The 19415-nt window shown below is 35.9% G+C and overlaps 1 protein-coding gene across 6 annotated transcripts in view; it reads left to right on the plus strand.

The window, feature by feature from the left end:
• The window catches only part of Ube2d3 (ubiquitin-conjugating enzyme E2D 3), a 29983-nt gene extending 10568 nt beyond the window's left edge, over positions 1 to 19415 (plus strand). For 5 of the 6 annotated variants that reach the window (NM_001356594.1, NM_001356595.1, NM_001356596.1 and 2 more), the window contains 6 exons: positions 6387 to 6450; positions 6547 to 6578; positions 9999 to 10076; positions 11176 to 11281; positions 14151 to 14244; positions 16396 to 19415. In NM_001356594.1, coding sequence (NP_001343523.1) covers positions 6387 to 6450; positions 6547 to 6578; positions 9999 to 10076; positions 11176 to 11281; positions 14151 to 14244; positions 16396 to 16441 — 420 coding nt within the window. In that variant the 3' untranslated portion in view covers positions 16442 to 19415. Of the gene's footprint in view, positions 1 to 6386; positions 6451 to 6546; positions 6579 to 7801; positions 7846 to 9998; positions 10077 to 11175; positions 11282 to 14150; positions 14245 to 16395 lie in introns of all 6 variants that reach the window. The other variant, NM_001356598.1, reaches the window with a different exon arrangement.

Here is a 19415-nt window from a genome sequence, read left to right on the forward strand (position 1 = left end):
AGAAGCAGTTTTGTTGTTTAATAAAGAAGTGAATCAAAAAGCCTTAGCAAGGCTTGGCTTCAAAATGGGTGGTTTGCAAATGGTCTTTTAGAATATGTTGTGTGCCTGCTGTCCCTTTCAAGTCTTTTTCGCCTCTCAAAATTCACATTAAAAAAGATAATCCTAGCCAGGTGTGGTGGTGCACTCCTTTAATCCCAGCACTCGGGAGGCAGAGGCAGGCGAATTTTTGAGTTCGAGACAAGCCTAGTCTACAAAGTGAGTTCCAGGACAGCCAGCACTATACAGAGAAACCCTGTCTCGAAAAACCAAAAAAAATAATCCTGTTTTAGAATTGAGGAAACAATATAGGAAATAATAAGTTTAGCTAGGTTAGGTAGTTTAAAAGGTTCTAAACTGATAACATTTGAAGAAAGCACATACTCCCAACCTTACTTTTAAATGGTTTTTGCCATTTGTATTGCACAGGTAATATTTAAGTATTTGAAAATTCAGATCCTTATTTTATGGGACAGGACCAGCCATAGGGTTTGGTGGTAGTATACAAATTTTGTTTTTTACCACCTTGAGTCTTAAGTACAGTGAGTATTTAGTAGAGGTAATGGAGTTTGCTATTGTTGGCAATAATTAATAAACATTTGGGTTTTCCTGGGATTGGCAAGCTTTTTCTGTAAGACTTGATAACTTTTTCTTGTTTGAGATAGGGTTTTTCTATTCTGTATCCCTGACTGTCTGAGACTCACTATATGAACCACTCTGTCCTCAAACTGAGATTCATTTATAGAGATCCACTTGCCATTCCTGGGAATTAAAGGCATTATCACTATACCCAGCTTGAAACCTGATGCATTTTAAAAAGTTATTTGCTTAATACTAGATAGTTGATTAATTTAAAAACAGCAAAGTCCAGTTTTTTTTAAATACTTGAAAAGACCTGTCCAAAATTCATGACTTCTTAGGGAAATACCTTTTTGTTGAAGGTTGTACACCCAACGTTCTGCAACCAGATTCACTAAAATACCTTTGGCATAGCTGGTATGTGTGAAGTAACACCTGAATTCTGTTTTTAGACGTAGGCTTCAAAATATCTTCTTTATATGCAATTGTTAGAAAATGCTGTATGTTCATATGAAGGCTGAGACATTTCTTGTGTCAAATATTCCTATAAAATAACTCACTTGTCTAAGGTAATTAACATTTTTAACTATTATGATTTTCTTTTAAGGTTTTTTTTCTTTTAAGGCTTTAGGGTGAGTGCATGTGGAAAGAGATGCACCTTGCCTCCCAAGGCCAGAAAAGGGCATTAGGTTCCCTGTATCTGGAGTTAGAGGTGTAGTTATGAGCTGCCTAGTGTTGAGTGCTGGGAACTACTAGGCCACTTCTCTAGCCCCTTGTGTGTTTCCCCTATACAATATCAGTAAAACTAATCAAAGGCTAAAGTGTGTAAGGTGAATTTTATCTTATTGAATACGTTGAAAGTAGTATGGAAAGATGGGCCTAGTCAGTCATCACTGGAAAGAGAGGCCCATTGGTCATGCAAACTTTATATGCCCCAGTACAGGGGAATGCCAGGGCCAAAAAGTGGGAGTGGGGGGGTGGTTATGGGGGACTTTTGGGATAGCATTGGAAATGTAAATGAGGAAAATACCTAATAAAAAATATAAAAATATAAGAAAGGAAAAAGAAAGTATGGCATATGCTCATGGCAAAGTGCATGAAGGATTTAAGATTGTAGGTTGAGGGATCTTTTGCTGTTTAGTTACTATATAAGCAGCTGGCTCTATATTTGAGAAGCAGAATGGCAAAGGTGTATATCAGGACAATTCTTGTCTGTTGAATTGACTTGTTAGCATAGTTAAATCTTAGTTGGCCATTCTTGAGCAATTCTTCTTACAGTATTTAATGGTCCAGTTTACTTCATTGGTAATAGCATTATAAATCTGTTGCTTGCTGCTTTTTAGTCACTTTGAGGGTAGTACCCAGTCTTTTCTTAAATGTTTAGTTATTTCAGAGTACATTCTTGGACTTTATCATCAGAGTTATATGCCAACCAATCCTAATCTTGGGGTGTCCTCCCCAACTAAGATTTTCATATCCTGATAACTCAACTGGGTGGGATCTACCTACCTGCCTGTTTCACCCAGATGCTAACCAGATTTATTTAATTCTGACTTCATGCTTTATTTTTTTACATCAAAAATCTTTTTAGCGTTATCCTTACTTTCCACATGAGTTCATTGTTGAATTGATCCATTCATTTATGAACCAGGTCTTGATGCAGTCTTGCTTGCTTTCAACTTCCAGTGATATTCCTACTTTAACCTTACTACTGAGATCACATGTTTTCCACCACAACCAACTATTGCTTAATATTAAATAAGCCAGGCCTGGTGGCACACATCTTTAATCCCAGAACTTGGGAGGCAGATGCAGGAGGATTTCTGAGTTTGAGGCCAACCTGGTCTACAGAGTGAGTTCCAGGACAGCCAGGGCTACAAAGGAAAAAAAAAAAAAAAACAACTAGAGTCATTTTAGTGGCATTTAAAAGCTATATTTAAAACCTAATTTTTAATTGGGGTCGCAACTGTAGTCACTTTTCAGGATGCTGAGGTGGAGGATTAGTTAAACACAGGAGACCAATCTGGGTAACACAGGAAAGAAAGGCTTTTGTTGTTGCTTTTCCAAAGCACAATATAAGAACAGTTACCACCGTGGGGCTGGATGGTACACTCAATGGTTAAGAACACTGCTTTTGCAGGAGAATTTTTTGTTTCACAGCATTTACATGGTAGCTCACAAACGCATGCCTGTGTACAAACATATGTGCACATAAATGATTTCAGTTTACTAAAAGTTTCCAAAACTGAATATTTTTCTGTACCAGTTGAGTGGCAGTTTTAAAGATTTCGAATAGACTGAAAAACAGTTTAAAGAACACAAATCCTTGTCTGAATGGAACTTTGTCACTTTGCATGTAAGCTTTTGAAACTGAGGTAATAAACAACATTGCTTATGGACTTTGGTGGGATACTCTGTATTGTACTCAGCATTAGGATGGGAAAAGCATGTTTCATGCTGCATTGCTTAGTATATGCTTTTTTTAAAATTTTTTTTGAATTTATTTATTATTATATATCTAAGTACACTGTAGCTGTCTTCAGATGCACCAGAAGAGGGCGTCAGATCTCATTACGGATGGTTGTGAGCCACCATGTGGTCGCTGGGATTTGAACTCAGGACCTTCGGAAGAGCAGTCGGTGCTCTTAACCACCGAGCCATCTCTCCAGCCTTTTTATACTTTTGATACCACAACAGTTTAAAAGTGCTTCTGAAATTCCTTCATTTCAAAGGATATTGTTGGTGACTAGAGATGACTCTGGTGTTAAGAGCACTTACACAAGGCCTAGAATCCATTCCCAGGCCTATATCAGATGCCTCACAACAGCCTATAACTGCCATTCCAGAGAATCTGTTGCCCTCTGGCTTCTGTAGAAGCCAAGGTCAATTCATGCAGATACACATACATGCACAGAAATAAAATGAGATTTTTTTTTCATACTCTTGAATGGTCAGTTTTGTGTTTGGGATGAGAATATAGCTCATGGTAAGCTGCTAAAGAGCTTGCCTTGGGTATGTGAAGCAGTTGTGGGTTCTGTCTCCAGGGTTACAAGAGAAAAAGCAGCAGCCTTGTTTTCATTCCATCTAGTACAGTCTGGCATTATACTATTTGTATTTGCTGATATGTTTGACATATCAGCCATTCTTTCACATAAGCATAAAAATCTCAACAGTTAAAGAGAAATAATAGAACTACTAGTATTATGAAAAAGAGATTAAAATTATTGTACCATCATGCCTTCCATAAGTGTTGACTCATAAGCCTTATCACATTTCTAATTACATCACATTTCTTATTTCTTAGTCCATAGGCTATTGCTGTAGCAAGCCTGGTTGGTGCATACCATACAGCCAGCAGAAACAGCAAGTGTTATTTTCATTCACAGAGGTTGGAGAATAAGTTTCACACTAATAAGGCTCACGTCTGAACCTCTGTATCATTGAACTTTGTGTCCTTTAAGGGGTGGAATGCTTGTGTGAAAAGGATTAGGAAATGAGGCTTGCTAGTCTTAGAGTTAATCATATGTTAAAGAATTCTGAGCGGGTGTGGTGACCTCAAACTCAGAAATCCACCTGCCTCTGCCTCCCAAGTGGGGGCAAGGGGATGAAAAACTATATATGGTCTTGGGTTTAAAGTGTTTAACAGTAGGGCATGTATAGAGTATCCATACTTGAAATCTAGGAGTTTTTTTATTCATGTACATCATATCATATACAATAAGTCGTATCTAAAATATACAAAATGAATATTAGTACTGAATTGAGTACTTAAGCTAAACAGAAAGTCTCTGGATTTCTAGAACACTGAGTAGAATGGCATACATGTATGCATTCTGTATAGTGTGTTGTTCTGTAATCATAATAGCTTGGTTATGTGAGAAATAAAACTGTTAAGGATACATTTTCAGTATGAGGTATGTTTCAAGTTCATCATTTACATGGAGGCTTTTAACACATTCCTTCCCTAGTTGGCAGCTTCAGTCTTCTCTCTCTCTCTCTCTCTCTCTCTCTGTGTGTGTGTGTGTGTGTGTGTGTGTGTGTGTGTGTGTGTGTGTGTAATTGTCTTCAGAAACAGGATGGTCTCAAGCCCAAAACTTACTTCTTAAATAATGCTTTGCCTCCTAAACCAATAGAATGGAGATTTGCTGTATTGTGAATTTCCAGGCAATGGGGAAAGGTGTCAGGGATTTAAAACATTAGATCAGATCAGCAAGCACTATAGGCATTTTTTGCCCTTTCTGGAAAATACATTATTAAAAACTGCTTTGGTGTTACTAGCGTTTTCTTGAATTTGTTACTTTATTGAGGAAAGATTAATATGTTCAGTTCAATGAATTGATGTGATACGTTGATGATACCAGCCAAGGTGAATCCTTTTTTGTATTTTTTACAATCAGGAATTAAGTAAAACATGTTATACATATTATTGGGCTACTTGGAAGGAAAGAGGGCAACTAGCTAATATTGGAAGATTGAGCCCGAACCAGGTAGAATTGATTTGGACTGGAAATGTAGGTAGTTGGTAGATTGCTTGGCGTGGCTTGTGTGAGGCAAACTACACACTGCTTTCTAATTATGACTGCATTCAGCCTTTTTTTGGTTTAATGACTATTTCTATACTTAGGTATGGTAAATATATTGGGGGCAGGGCATTAAAAGGAGATGACGCTTACTGATTTGGCCCATAGAGGTAAATGTAAATGTAAGTCTAAGATAAACTACTTTTTATACAAAGTATTATATACTTGTTACATGCATTGTATGTCATCAAATGATTGGGTACATAAATGCATATGTTGGAAATGCATTTGTATGAAATTGTGAAAATTGTATCTTCTACCTAGAAAAGTTGTCTTCCAAATTTGAGTTTTAAGAATAGGTAAAAAATGAGGAACGAGGGGGCTGGAGACATGGCTTAGTGGTTAAGAGCACTGACTGCTCTCTGCTCTTCCAGAGGGCCTGAGTTCAATTCCCAGCAACCACATGGTGGTTCACAACCATCTGTAATGGGGTCTGATTCACTCTTCTGGTGTGTCTGAAGACAGCTACAGAGTACTCATATTAATAAAAAATTAAACAAATCTTTTTTTTAAATGTGGAACGAGTTAGCAGCGTACCTTATTTAGGAAAATTGAATATAAAATGTTAAGAGCATTTAGCTCTTAAGTGACATGGAAATGAAATTAGACTTTTGAGAAGAAAACAGACAAGGGAACATTTAAGATGGTCTGAAAAGTTTATCTAAAGACTTGTTGATCTAGCCTTGCCTAATAAGTTTATAAACTTGAAAGCATCCTGTTGATACTGTTTTGTTCAGAGATCACATTTTTGTATGGTAAAAATTTGTTTGTTTTTAAAGTTTAAGCTTGGCAGTTGTAGTGCATGTCTTTAATCACAGCACTTGGGAAGCTGAGGCAGGCGGATTTCTGAGTTCGAGGCCAGCCTGGTCTTCAGAGTGAGTTCCAGGACAGCTAGGGCTAAACAGAGAAACCTTGTCTTGAAAAACCAAAAAGAAAAGTTTAACCATACAAACACAAATGCATGCCCAGGTGATTGTCTCAGCATGTGTCTGAACAAATAAGGCTTAGCATCTTTCTATATTCCAAGAGCTGGATTTAAGATTGCTTGTTTCTTTCTCCCCCCTGGCATATATTGTCCTCATTAGTGGTTTTCATGTCCCTTTAAATGAGATTTTAAAAGTTTGATATTTAACTGCATATCTTTTCATAAATTTTAAATTACATAACCTACCGTTTTCTGTCTTGGTTTAGGAACTTAGTGATTTGGCCCGTGACCCTCCAGCACAATGTTCTGCAGGTCCAGTTGGAGATGACAGTAAGTAGCTTAGTTTCTTTTTAAAAACTTAACTTCAGAAGGTTGTATGTTTTTGGAATAATGAAGTTTTTCTTTTGTTCTCCCTCCGCTTTCTAGTGTTTCATTGGCAAGCCACAATTATGGGACCTGTAAGTATTCTTTTTTTTGTTTTGCTTTTCATTGAAAATCCAGCATTCTCTATCACAATTTTTTTCCCTTTGGCTTTAATATATAGTTACTGTGTTTCTGATGACATACTAACACTGCTCTGTAAAGAAAATGAAATGTTCCTTAAATGGTGTATCTCTGATTGTATCCTGGGGTAGGTACCATCTCTGCATCCACAAAATCCCTTGTTTTGCCTCGGTCTTTCTTCTTTATGGCAGTGAAGAGCAGTTATTGAGCTTATCTAGAGGAAAGGATTCTACTGTGGGCTGTTCCTCAAAGCATCATAACTGCCAAATATGAATCTACAATAATCGTGTTCGTTTGGTTAATTTTTTTTATAGATGTAGAGATTTATACAAAATTTTAATTTATTTAGGGAGAACTTTATATCTTGATTATACCAAAATTCCTTTCTATCTTCGGTTGATAAACTGTGTGCTAGATAAATATTCAGGATTATGAATAACCATCTAAGAATTTCAGAGAATTAGACTGATCTAAAACATCTTGAGTAAGTTTTTTTTTTTTTTTTTAAACTTTAAAGGGCATTTTAGGATCTCTTAAGTCACATGTATCTTACTAAGTTTTGGGGTGGGGCAATAGTGTAAATGTAGAGAGTAGGAAAAAATAGTCATTAGGTATGTAGTAATAATTCTGAAAGAAAATATTTTTGGAAGAGTTTGACCTAGTAAGTAGTTAGATGGGTTCAATCAACAAATACTTCCCAGTCTTAAATTGACTTTTTATAAAACTTTTTAGGTGTAGTTATTTATTGTACATGAGCACAGAGATCAGGGGATCACTTGGAAAAGTCAGCTCTCTGCTTAGGTGTAGGTCACAGGGATTGAACTTGGTGTCAGACTTAGTGGCACTTTCCCGAAACCCCACCTTATTCATGGAGCCATTTCAGACGCCCTGGATTGACCTTTTTTGAGACAACAGATTTGGGTTTGTCTTAAATTCCTTCCTCAGCCTTCTGGTTACCCATATTTCAGGATTGAACATTCACATCTTAGTTAGATTTCTTGATTATTAAAAAAATGACTGGGTTATTTGGGGTTTGTTTTGTTTTAGACAGAGTTATAATGCTGTAATACAGGGTGTTCTCAAATTTTCAGCTCCCCTCCCACCTGAGGACCCTGAAAGGTAGAATTAACAAGCATGAGTCACCTTACGTGTTTTAATAACCTTACTCATTTTCTAGCTCAATGAAAGTGAGCAAGCACCTGCTGTGTGATGAGGATAAAGGTATGAATAAACCAATCTCTGTTAGCCTTCAGGAACTTTAATATGGGAAGGCAGGTAATTGACATATCAGAGTGTGAGATACTCATGTAATAAAATACATAGTAGGAGTAACTCATGATTCTGACAGCATTTCACGAGTAATTGTGAAATGTTGAAATTAAAAGTAGACTAAAAATCATAGGAGCGGGCTGGTATTGGTTTATCTTTAACCACAAAGGCCACAGGTCTTTGTTTTCAGTCTTTTGATTTAAAAGTGCCTTTTTGTTTAGTCAGTGTTGAATATATTCTTTAGAGTTAAAGCATTGACTTGTTTACTGAGACTATTTGACATTTTTAATTTAATGCTGGGGAAACTTGCCCCTCTGACTAGATGCTCAGACTTAGGAATGAGACAACAGCTCTGTCTCCTTTTTAGTGGCTTATGTATCTGTCACATACTGTACTGTGCCCATTTCATTCATACTTTTTCACTGTAGTGACTAAACTAATAATAAAAAGAACTTGTGCTTTGCGTAAGCATGTCTTTGTGAAATTGCAGTTGTAAACTAAAACAGTGGGGGAAGTGATAACATCACACAAGTTGCAGATTGTCCGCTACATCTGGATAATAAATGTTTTCCTTTGGAGTACTACCTTAGGTCAGATTGTGTTTGGAGATTCCTGGGTTTGTTCTTTAAATTTTACTTAAATTTTCAGAAAAGGGGAACTTGAATTTTATTAAATTATACTCAAATACCTCTGAATCAATTCAAAATTCACACATAAATGCTTGAAGTTACTATGGGGTATGCTGTTTTTTTAATTTCTAAAGATAGTTGGAACCACAAAGAATTGGTAAAGAAGTGCTGGTTATCTGATTTAAATGTGGGAAAGAGGGTCATTGCATTATATTAACAGTAGTCCCGTTAATGCTTCACGTCATCAGAAATAAGTTCCCTGTCTCTCATGTGGTTAATTTTCTTTAATTTGAAAGGTAGTTGGCAAGAAAAGATTTGGAAATAATAACTTCCACTTTAGTCTGTGGCATTTCAGTATTTGTCAGTATGGACAGAGGATAATCAACTATAAATGAAATCTGAAATAAAACTATGTTTAAAAGAGTTATTGATCCAACTTCACATTTTTATGTCATTTCATACTATCACAGTTAAAATAGCAATGGCCAAAAAGCAGCTAGTTCAAGAAATTTTAAGGTGTAGGGGTGTGTGTGTTTGGAGATGGAACTTCACTTTACCATCTTGCCAAGGCTGGCCTAGAAATTACAACCTTGTACCTCAAGCTGCCTTCAAACTCATAGTAACTCTCTTGCCTCGGCCTTCAAAGTCCTTAGATGGAAGGCATAAGAAGCCACTAAATCTGACATTCTTTGAGTCCTTTAGGACTGTGAATCAAATGAAAATAAAAGAATCATGTATGAGACCTCTATTTTTGTTTTAGGAAGAATGGGGTTGACATAGAAGTTTGAGATTTGAATGCATCTCATCAAGTAGACAAGTATATTTTAGTAGGCTTGAAAATGTGCTCAGAAGTAAATAGACACAGTACAGAAGAAAGTGGAAACTGTAAAATGTGAGGGGTCAGATTAAAAGCAGAGAATAGATCTATAGACACTGTAATGGGCTGTATCTTTTGGTCCTTTATTTCATAGAATGGAAATAGTGTATATTTCTCATTTTAGTTTTTATTAAAACTCATAGAAAGTAGTTTCAAATCTTTATATTAGTTAGCATGGTTGAATATTTATGTGCACATTGTAATGAACAAAGGAGAAAAGGACACTAGTAATTTGAAATTTTGTTTTCTAGCTGTTGACTTTCAAGAGTATGATACATTGTGTTAAGTTTAGAAGAAAAGTTTTCTTGGTTTTATGAAAGAATTTCAAGGTGCCAATTGAAAAGTAAACTCAGATATGTTTTGCCTCTTGAAGGTGCTTTAGTTATTTGAAATAGGTATTCATTCTGTGGGTGTGGGTGTGGGTGTGTGCATGTGATGACATGTGAATAGGACAACACTGAAGTCAGTTCTCCTGCCACCTTTTACATAGGTTTTAAGGACTGAGCTCAGGTTACCAGGCTTGTATGGAAATGGCATTTTAGCCATCTCTTTTTTTAAGGAATTATCTTGACATATTAAGCCTATTTTTCTCTTTACAGAATGACAGCCCATATCAAGGTGGTGTATTCTTTTTGACAATTCATTTTCCTACAGACTACCCCTTCAAACCACCTAAGGCAAGTATTATTGTCCTTCCAAAATCTGTTAGTTTATGGATTGTTTTAGAAGAATAAAATGTTCATGTAAATTTAGGTTTCTGAATAATTGAAGCTTAAGCCCTGTATTCATGGTGAATAAAAATAAGTAATACATAGAGAAATGAGCTGCATTTATGTAGATAACTCCTGTTAAAGACTATTCTGGAACTTTTTTCATCTAAGAGCTTTCATCTTCCAAGAGCTAAGTTTAGCAGTATACCACATACTTTACTCATGCCTAACTTCTAAGATTAGACAAAAGATTTTAACACTGTAATGTAGAAAAGATTTGCCTTTTTGAAGTTGCAAAGCTCAAGTATTTCCATGCTTAAGCTAAGTATTGGAGTCTAGTAAGTAAGCTGTAGAGTCAACTTGCCTTATGTTCTAGTTGCTTTTAATGCACTTAGGTGACTATAGTGTTAAAGGTTAAGTTGCTGGATCTATAACAACACCTTTAATCCTGGTATTCTGTAGGCTAAAGCAGAGTAATGAGTTCAGAGCGTATAGTCCTTGATTTTTTTTTTCTCTCAGAACTATTAGTTCAAATTCATGGTATGTGAATGACTAGAAAATAATGTGTATTAAATTATGGTGTTTTTCTAACCCTCTTTAGTCATGTTAAAAGTACAGTGTAGTAAGAAAGTCAAGTTCCTTTGGGTATAAAGCTTATACTCAGTTTGTTGTGTCAGCAGTGGGAATAGAATTTGAATATATGCCTGTATCCTACATTGAGGGTCCTAAGTTCCCTTTCACAGATTGCCTGCCTTCTGATAGTTAAGCTATACTACTAGAGTTAACCTTCAAAGCGAAGTTAATTACTTTTTCCGTGCTGAGGCTGATGTTAACTTTTTAAAACTAGCTTTTATTACCTAAAATTGATTTTGTTGAAATTTCCCATATATAAATATTTCCTTATATGGTTATGCGTGCTTTGATCACATTTTCCTGTCTCCTTATATTCTCTCATTACTATGATCACTGGTGAGACTTAGTATTTTAAGCCTTGCTTTTTAAAGTATACTTATTTTCATTTGCAAAAGCCATCTAAAGGTTGTGTCATGTGATTTGTTTTTTTTAGGTTGCATTTACAACAAGAATTTATCATCCAAATATTAACAGTAATGGCAGCATTTGTCTTGATATTCTAAGATCACAGTGGTCTCCTGCTTTAACTATTTCTAAAGGTAAAATGATAATTTCAATATAATAGTTTTCAGCTACTGTGACTTTATTATGCCAACATTTTAATTAAAAGTTGCTTGCGGGCTGGTGAGATGGCTCAGGGGGTAAGCACCCGACTGCTCTTCCAAAGGTCCGAAGTTCAAATCCCAGCAACCACATGGTGGCTCACAACCACCTGTAACAGAGATCTGATGCCCTCTTCTGGTGCGTCTGACTACAGCTACAGTGTACTTACATATAATAAATAAATAAATCTTTTAAAAAAAAAAAGTTGCTTGCAAGATTGGGGATGTATCTCAGTATAACATGCTTGCCTAGCATGCACAAAGCTCACTGTTCAATCTTCTCCCACTCACCCCCCACCCCACCCCCAGTGTTCTATAAATCAGGTGTGGCACATGCCTAAACAATGGCACTTTTGGGAATAGGGGCGGGAGGATCTGAAGTCAAGATCGTCCTTGGTTAATCTGAGTGAGTCTGAGGCTAGACTGAGATCTTTTAAAAAGGAAAAAAAAGTTAGTGGGTTTGGGTGTTTTGGGTTGATACTTCATCAGGGAAAATAAATTTTAAAGGGATTTTTGTCTAAAGTTAAAAATATGTTGGTAGGGCATTTTCCTAGTGAGTTTTTTTTTCACATAATGGCAGTTTATTTTTAGTGTAATATATCAGAAGCCAGAGGTATCTTCCTCTTGTATACTTTTATTTCACTTGGCTAGGTTCTGTCATTAAACTCCTCTTGTATACTTTTATTTCACTTGGCTAGGTTCTGTCATTAAACCAGAAGTTCTTAGTAACTCTCAGTGTCTGCCTGACTTTACCACCAATGCTAGGGTTCAAGCACGCACAGCTTTTCATGGGCGGCGGGGATTTGAACTCAGGTCTTTTTGTTTAGCCTGAGCTCTTACCTACTGAACTATTGCTTCAGCCTCCAAATTAATTTTAATAAACTTATTTTGGTGCTAAACTGTTTGTGGGTGGTAATGTGCGCGTGAATGCAGATGTTTTGGAGTCCAGAAGAGAATGCTAGATCACCAGGAGCTGTAGTTAAAGGACAGTTGTGAGGGGGCACCAAGAGTGGGAGTTGGGAAACTAAAACTGTCCTCTATACAAATAGTATGTGCCTATAACTGTTGGGCCATCTTTTTGGTGAGAATAGGAAAATATAGCCAGGCATGGTTTACAGCATTTACAGCTTTCTACTCTAATAAGCATCTGTGTAGATTTTCTGTATCTGATTTTGAACCTGTCTTTAGTTGGGTATTACTTAACTATGATAATCATTCTGTGTCTAATAAAATGTGGAATACTTAGGGAATTTGGGGAAAGATTGTTACGTAAAGACTGATCTTGTACTGTTAAGTCTAACACATTCTAGATCTCCAGGTATACCCCAGATGGAAAGTTCCTCCTGTCCTCTTTTGGATTCTGAATGACAAGTCTTTTTTTGACATTCTACTCTGCAAATTCAATTGTACGCAAAACATTTTAAGGATGAGATTGCCTTTTAGTAATTTATAGGCTTGGGTAATTAATGTTTTTATATTAGTCATGTTTTTAATGCTAGTAATTATAATCTTAGGGGTATTTGTGTTAACTATTATTTTCAGGCTCAATCCTGAAGTGTAACATTTTTAAAACTTGGAATAATTGTTAGCTTTTTACCAAAATGTTTTATGAGTTTGGTAAATACAGAGTGAAACAAGTATGTTCTGTTTACAGGCACGGCACCACACCACACTACACCACACAGGCATTTCTCCGTATGCTTGTTAAAATGTTTTTGAATCTTTACATGGATTTGGCTGCATTTTCCAATTACTCTTTTAAGAGCTTACAGTCTTGGGACTAATTTTTTAACCTCTTTGGATTTTTTTTTTTTTTTAATTCTCTTTTCATATGCTTCATAATCTAAATGCCAGGTTTCTGGGTTTTTTTGTTTTTTTCTCATTCCCTGCTGGAATGTACTTTTTGTTTGTTTGTTTTTCGAGACAGTGTTTCTCTGTGTAGCCCTGGCTGTCCTGGAACTCACTCTGTAGACCAGGCTGGCCTCAAACTCAGAAGTCCTCTGCCTCCCAAGTGCTGGGATTAAAGGCGTGTACCACCAATGCCTGGCATGATATACTCTTAATTCTGAATTGTATTTTTTACAAATGCAGACTGAATTGATGGGGATTTTGTTTTGTTCTTAAAATTAACTTGATTTTTTTGACAGATTTAAAAGCTTGCAAGTCAGATTTAGAAACACTGACCTGAGTTGTTATTATATTCTCCAATTTTACTTAGTCCCCTCATTTGAATTTGACACTGTGTTTGCAGCTTTGATAGTTACTTTGACTTTATGCTGTTTAACGATGTCATTTGCACAGTCTCTAGGGACAGTGGTTTTCACTTCTGATTCCAGGAAATAAAGCAGCTCTTGTAGTTTTTGTGAGAAACCTTTCCTAAGGTAGAACAAAGAATGAGCCTCTGGGTTTTCTTGTTTTTTCTATTTTTCCCCCCTTACTTGGTTTTGGTGGGGTTTTTTTGCCAAGCCTTGACTCTATTATACTACTAAGAGTTTTGTATCTCCTGAAAGTACCAAGAAAATCCTTAAATTCTGATGCCTCTCTTACATAGCCCCCCCCCCCTTTTTTTAAAGAACCAAACTAGTAGGATGTCGTGTGACGACCACCTTGCATGTGGCCTAATCATTACTGACTTTGGTGCCATCAGAGCTTTCATTTCTAATACTGTTAATTATAGAAACTTATTTTCTGTAGAACTCTGTGGAGATATTATAGAATAATAAAATTATGATGAGGTCTAGAGTACATTTTTAAATTTTATCATTTGCTTGTCCAGACACCTGAAATTGGATTTTTTTCCTTTTAGTTCTTTTATCCATTTGTTCACTGCTATGTGATCCAAACCCAGACGACCCCCTAGTGCCAGAGATTGCACGGATCTATAAAACAGACAGAGATAAGTAAGTATGCAATTGTTTAATGAATGACTATAAACAGTTTTATTTAGTGAGTTGAGCTTATTTCTGCTGAAATTTGTGACAGTACCTTTTTATGTTTGTTTCTCATAAGCTAGTTACTAAAACATAATTAAAAGCAGTAAGGACCAGCATAATGGCTTAGGCTGCAGCATTAGAAGTTTGAAGGTAGTCTAGGCTGCCTAGTGAGACCCTGCCAAATAAATATATGCTCATAGCATACATGACAGTGAGTAGCTCCCTTGAGATGTTTGTTTTCTAATGTGTTAAAGCCTTGCTTAATTATTCAGTTTGGGGAAATAAACCTGAGTTTGTTTTCCAAACATAAAGAAAAAAGACTAGTGTAAAATTTTTGGTCTAGAGCTGGAGAGATGATTCAGCGGTTAAGGGCACTGGCTGCTCTTCCAGAGGTCCTTCGTTCAATTCCCAGTAACCCCATGCTAGCTTACAACCATCTGTAATGGGATCTGATGCCTTCTTCTAGTGAATCTGAAGACAGCTACAGTGCACTACATATATATATATATATACTTTATATATATATAAAATAAACCTTTAAATTTTGGTCTAAATTTATCAACTATTTGATTTATCTTTATGTTCAGCTTAACCATTTAACTTTCATATGTTATAATTAATGCTAAGTGTGCTTATTCAATTAGGTACAATAGGTTAGCAAGAGAGTGGACAGAGAAATACGCTATGTTGTAGGGTAAGAGGATCTGTACTCTATGGTGCGCTTATTTATGGTACTGCCAGCAGTTGAGTGCTGCATGCTTTAAAGCACTGTATTAACTAACCAAAGATAACAGATATGGCAGTTTTCTGAAAACTACTTAACTGCTTGATCTCTGTTTTTTGAAAGTTATACTCTGTCTTCACTACTGCTTGGGATTCTTGCATGGCAAAGCAGTTATATAGCTTTAGTAAGAAGAAGTGTAAGAGTATCTTTATCCTTCATTAAGTTACCATGATGTTGAAATGTAAACATTTTGTGTCAGTACTATATGGAATGTGGTGGTTTTACTCGGGGGTTTTTACCAGGAAGATAGTAATAGAAATATAAAGGGAAGCACTTAAACCTCACAAACTTAAATGTTCATTACTGACTGACAAGCATGCATTAATGCTAGCTATATTTTGTGGCTCTTTTTATGCTAAACCAAAACACGTTTGTTTTAAAATGCTGGCTGTTTGAAGAGGGTTTTCTAAATGCCGTAATTCTGAATTGGTAGAGAGTTTTTTATATGTTGAGCTGTTTCAAATAGTTGAAGTCCATTACTTGGTTTGAGATGAAACTTAGTGGTATTATTTCTTCTAAAGGTTTTCCCCTGTTCTTTATTATGTACTCATTTCTTAAGGTATTGTCACTTTTTTTGGTTGGGGTAAGTTAGCCTGTATGATAGCGCACTATAATGAAGTGGGGGGGATGGAATGGTGTTTGTCAGTACTGGGTCTTCCTCAGTAGTCACCTGGGTCGCGGATGAGTTATCTATTGATCTTTTTTAACAAAAATGGGGTGTGCTCCTAGAGACTTCCTATTTTCAGCAGGTCTCAGTGAGGATTAGCAGCAATCACTGCTACTAAACTTTCATTTAAAAATTAATGCTTTTTTATCATTCTTTCTAATGTATTCTGCCTAGGTTTCAAAGGCATTTTTTCTCAATACCCAACAAACTTCTCAATCTCTAGGTTTCAGATTGAATTTTTCAGTTGCATAGTTCTAGCCTTCATTGGCCAGAATTTCTAATTTTCTATGCATATACATACTATTCTGACAATCATTAAACTGTACAGTAGGGTTTTTTAAATGTAAAAATGTGTCAGCATGGTATAACCAACTTGAAAGCTTGTTAGAATACTACCTTAGTGATGATGGAGAGAGGTCTTTGTTAAGCCTCCCAATCTGGGCACCACTTGTGTTTATTAAGATAACACGTCCATGGCTCTCATTGCCCCCATTGCTTTGAATGCCAATGTTGCTATTTCTGTCTCTTGTTGACTTTTATTCTAACCATAGACATTACAGGTGATGTAAGATGAATCCACAGGTAAAATAGAAATATTTTCCTTGCCTTTATAATATTAGTAATTCTTTAATTTTATTTTTTAAATAGCTTATTTGTTTGTTTACAGGTACAACAGAATATCTCGGGAATGGACTCAGAAGTATGCCATGTGATGCTACCTTACAGTCAGAATAACCTGCATTATAGCTGGAATAAACTTTAAATTACTGTTCCTTTTTTGATTTTCTTATCCGGCTGCTCCCCTATCAGACCTCATCTTTTTTAATTTTATTTTTTGTTTACCTCCCTCCATTCATTCACATGCTCATCTGAGAAGACTTAAGTTCTTCCAGCTTTGGACAATAACTGCTTTTAGAAACTGTAAAGTAGTTACACGAGAACAGTTGCCCAAGATTCAGAAATTTTTTTAAAAACTGGAGCATGTGTATTATGTGGCCAATGTCTTCACTCTAACTTGGTTATGAGACTAAACCAATCCTCACTGCTCTAACATGCTGAAGAAGCCATCTGAGGGGGAGGGAGATGGATGCTCAGCTGTCACATCAAAGGAAGCAGCATTATTCTAGCAGCATCCGTTCTTGTTTAAACCTTCCACTGTTAGAGGTTTGAGGTTACATGATATACTTTATGCTCATAACTGATGTGGCTGGAGAATTGGTATTGAATTATAGCATCAGCAGAACAGAAAATGTGATGTATTTTATGCATGTCAATAAAGGAATGACCTGTTCTTGTTCTACAGAGAATGGAAATTGGAAGTCAAACACCCTTTGTATTCCAAAATAGGGTCTCAAAACATTTTGTAATTTTCATTTAAATTGTTAGGAGGCTTGGAGCTATTAGTTAATCTATCTTCCAATACTGTTTAATATAGCACTGAATAAATGATGCGAGTTGTCAATGGATGAGTGATCAACTAATAGCTCTCCTAGTAATTGATTTATTTTTCTTCAATAAAGTTGCATAAACCAATGAGTTAGCTGCCTGGATTAATCAGTATGGGAAACAATCCTTTGTAAATGCAAAGCTGTTTTTGTATATACTGTTGGGATTTGCTTCATTGTTTGACATCAAATGATGATGTAAAGTTCAAAAGAGTGAATATATTGCCATGTTCAGTTAAAATGCACAGTCTGTTACAGGTTGACACATTGCTTGACCTGATTTATGCAGAATTAATAAGCTATTCAAATAGTGTAGCTTTAATACGCTGCACATGATTCTGGCAGCCCTAGAGTTCATAAATGGACTTGGGACTCAGCAGTTTTGAAACGTGTATATGGAGTTTAAGAAATTTATTTTCCAGGTGCATCCCCTTCTAACTAAAATTTTCTTCATCTTGTACACTTAACAGCTGAAAAAGATATATATATATATAAAACTTGGGAGTAATAATGGGTCAAAATTTACAAAATAAAGTACTGTTTTGGTGTGGGAGTTGTCATGAGGCTGTGTTGAAGTGACTTAACTGTGGGATATTGACTATCCATTGAGATGGATTTGTTCAGCCATTTACATTAATGAGCATTTAAATGCAACAGATCATTTCGGGTGACTTAACATGAATGAATAAAAAAGTCAATGCTATTGGATTGTTTGACAAGTGCTATCTGTGCCACTAAATCTTATGTAGTAATAAGGGCATTACCATTTTTCACCCAAGTTCTGAACCTGTAGTTTGACACCTTTTTCTAGCTTTGATTTCTCCATTGCTTTCTTAGTCTTGTATTTGATTTCTAGCACATGTGATGTTCACTTCCATATTTTGCACTGCTTATATTTACGTGCAATCTTATTCCTTGTCCGCACACAGATGTGGAAAGCTAGAAATAAATGTAAAAGCTTAATTTTTTATAAACATTTAAATATGTAATTTGGACATGATTTGTTACTTAAGGTTCTTTAAACTGGAAGTGAAGTGCATGCCTTCTGAAGATGTTCTGGCTTTATTCTGTAATAAGTATTTACATTGGAAAATACCAATTTCGCTATACAGTTTTTTTTCCACACACCCATTTTACCTTTTGCTTAAATTGTGGGTTCTTCAGGGTTAATGTCACGCTAATTAATAAAACTTTTGGGTTCAAATCAAGTGTTCCCACAAGGGTAAGAACAGTATTCTTTGACTCTTAAAAAGTCCTTTCTGAGACCTGTACTCAAAACAGCTTTATTAGGCCTGTGTCGTGAAAGCCAGATATGACAAACATTTTTACAAAGCAGTGGATCTCTAGTTGGCTTTCAAATTCCTCCCATCTACCACCTTTGGTATTTACAGAGATGACGTCCTTAAACCATTGTCAGAATTAATGGGTATGTCCAGTTCTCTTTATCTTTGACTTGATGCTTTATACAACATTTCATATGTCGCTTCTAAGGGAATAAGCCATAGAGGCTTCTCCAGGTTTAAGAGAACAGAGTACCTGGAAAACCAACATTCTGAATGTATAGACACTGGACTGGACTTGAGGTCACCTATGATGAGGTTTTTAAAAGAATCTAAGAATTTGCTCTCTACCCTTCCCAGTAGTGTGTGGCATCACTAGTGCTGGGTATAGGACTAAAGTGAGTATTAGGTTGAATATTGTTGTAGAGTATTTGTGTGTCCTATACCTCTTAATGCATAAATTCCTAAATTTAAACATGTCTTTAGAGTCCAGTTGGCCTGTCAATGGTGAATTTCCTTTTGATTTTTTCTTGGGCAGGTTTGCAATGTGATAATCAGATTTTTTTTTAACTGATTATAGATTGTTTCCTTGTGTGGGTGTACTCACATTTAAAAGTATGAACCACGGTTAACTAGTGGTCTCAGGGGTAGTGAAACACTCACTTTTTATTTACTGGGTTAGTTGAAGTATTCTTAAGACACTGATCATGCTGTGTTCGTGATTTGGGGGGTGGGTAATACTAAAATTAGTCATGTTTTGTGTTCACATAACAAAACTGTTCAATGACTGTTGGTTACACTTTTAAGTGAATTTGTCTCCTATTTTATGAGGAACCCAATGCAAGTCACTAAATGTCTTAATAGTGACATCTGCATAAGACTTGTAATAGCTAAAGTTAATTGAGCTTAAAGGAATTGTTACCATTAAAGTCTGTGTTTAAACACACTTTGGTCTTACTCAG

Source organism: Mus musculus, chromosome 3 (genome assembly GCF_000001635.26).
Source record: "Mus musculus strain C57BL/6J chromosome 3, GRCm38.p6 C57BL/6J".
Taxonomy (NCBI): Eukaryota; Metazoa; Chordata; class Mammalia; order Rodentia; family Muridae; genus Mus; species Mus musculus.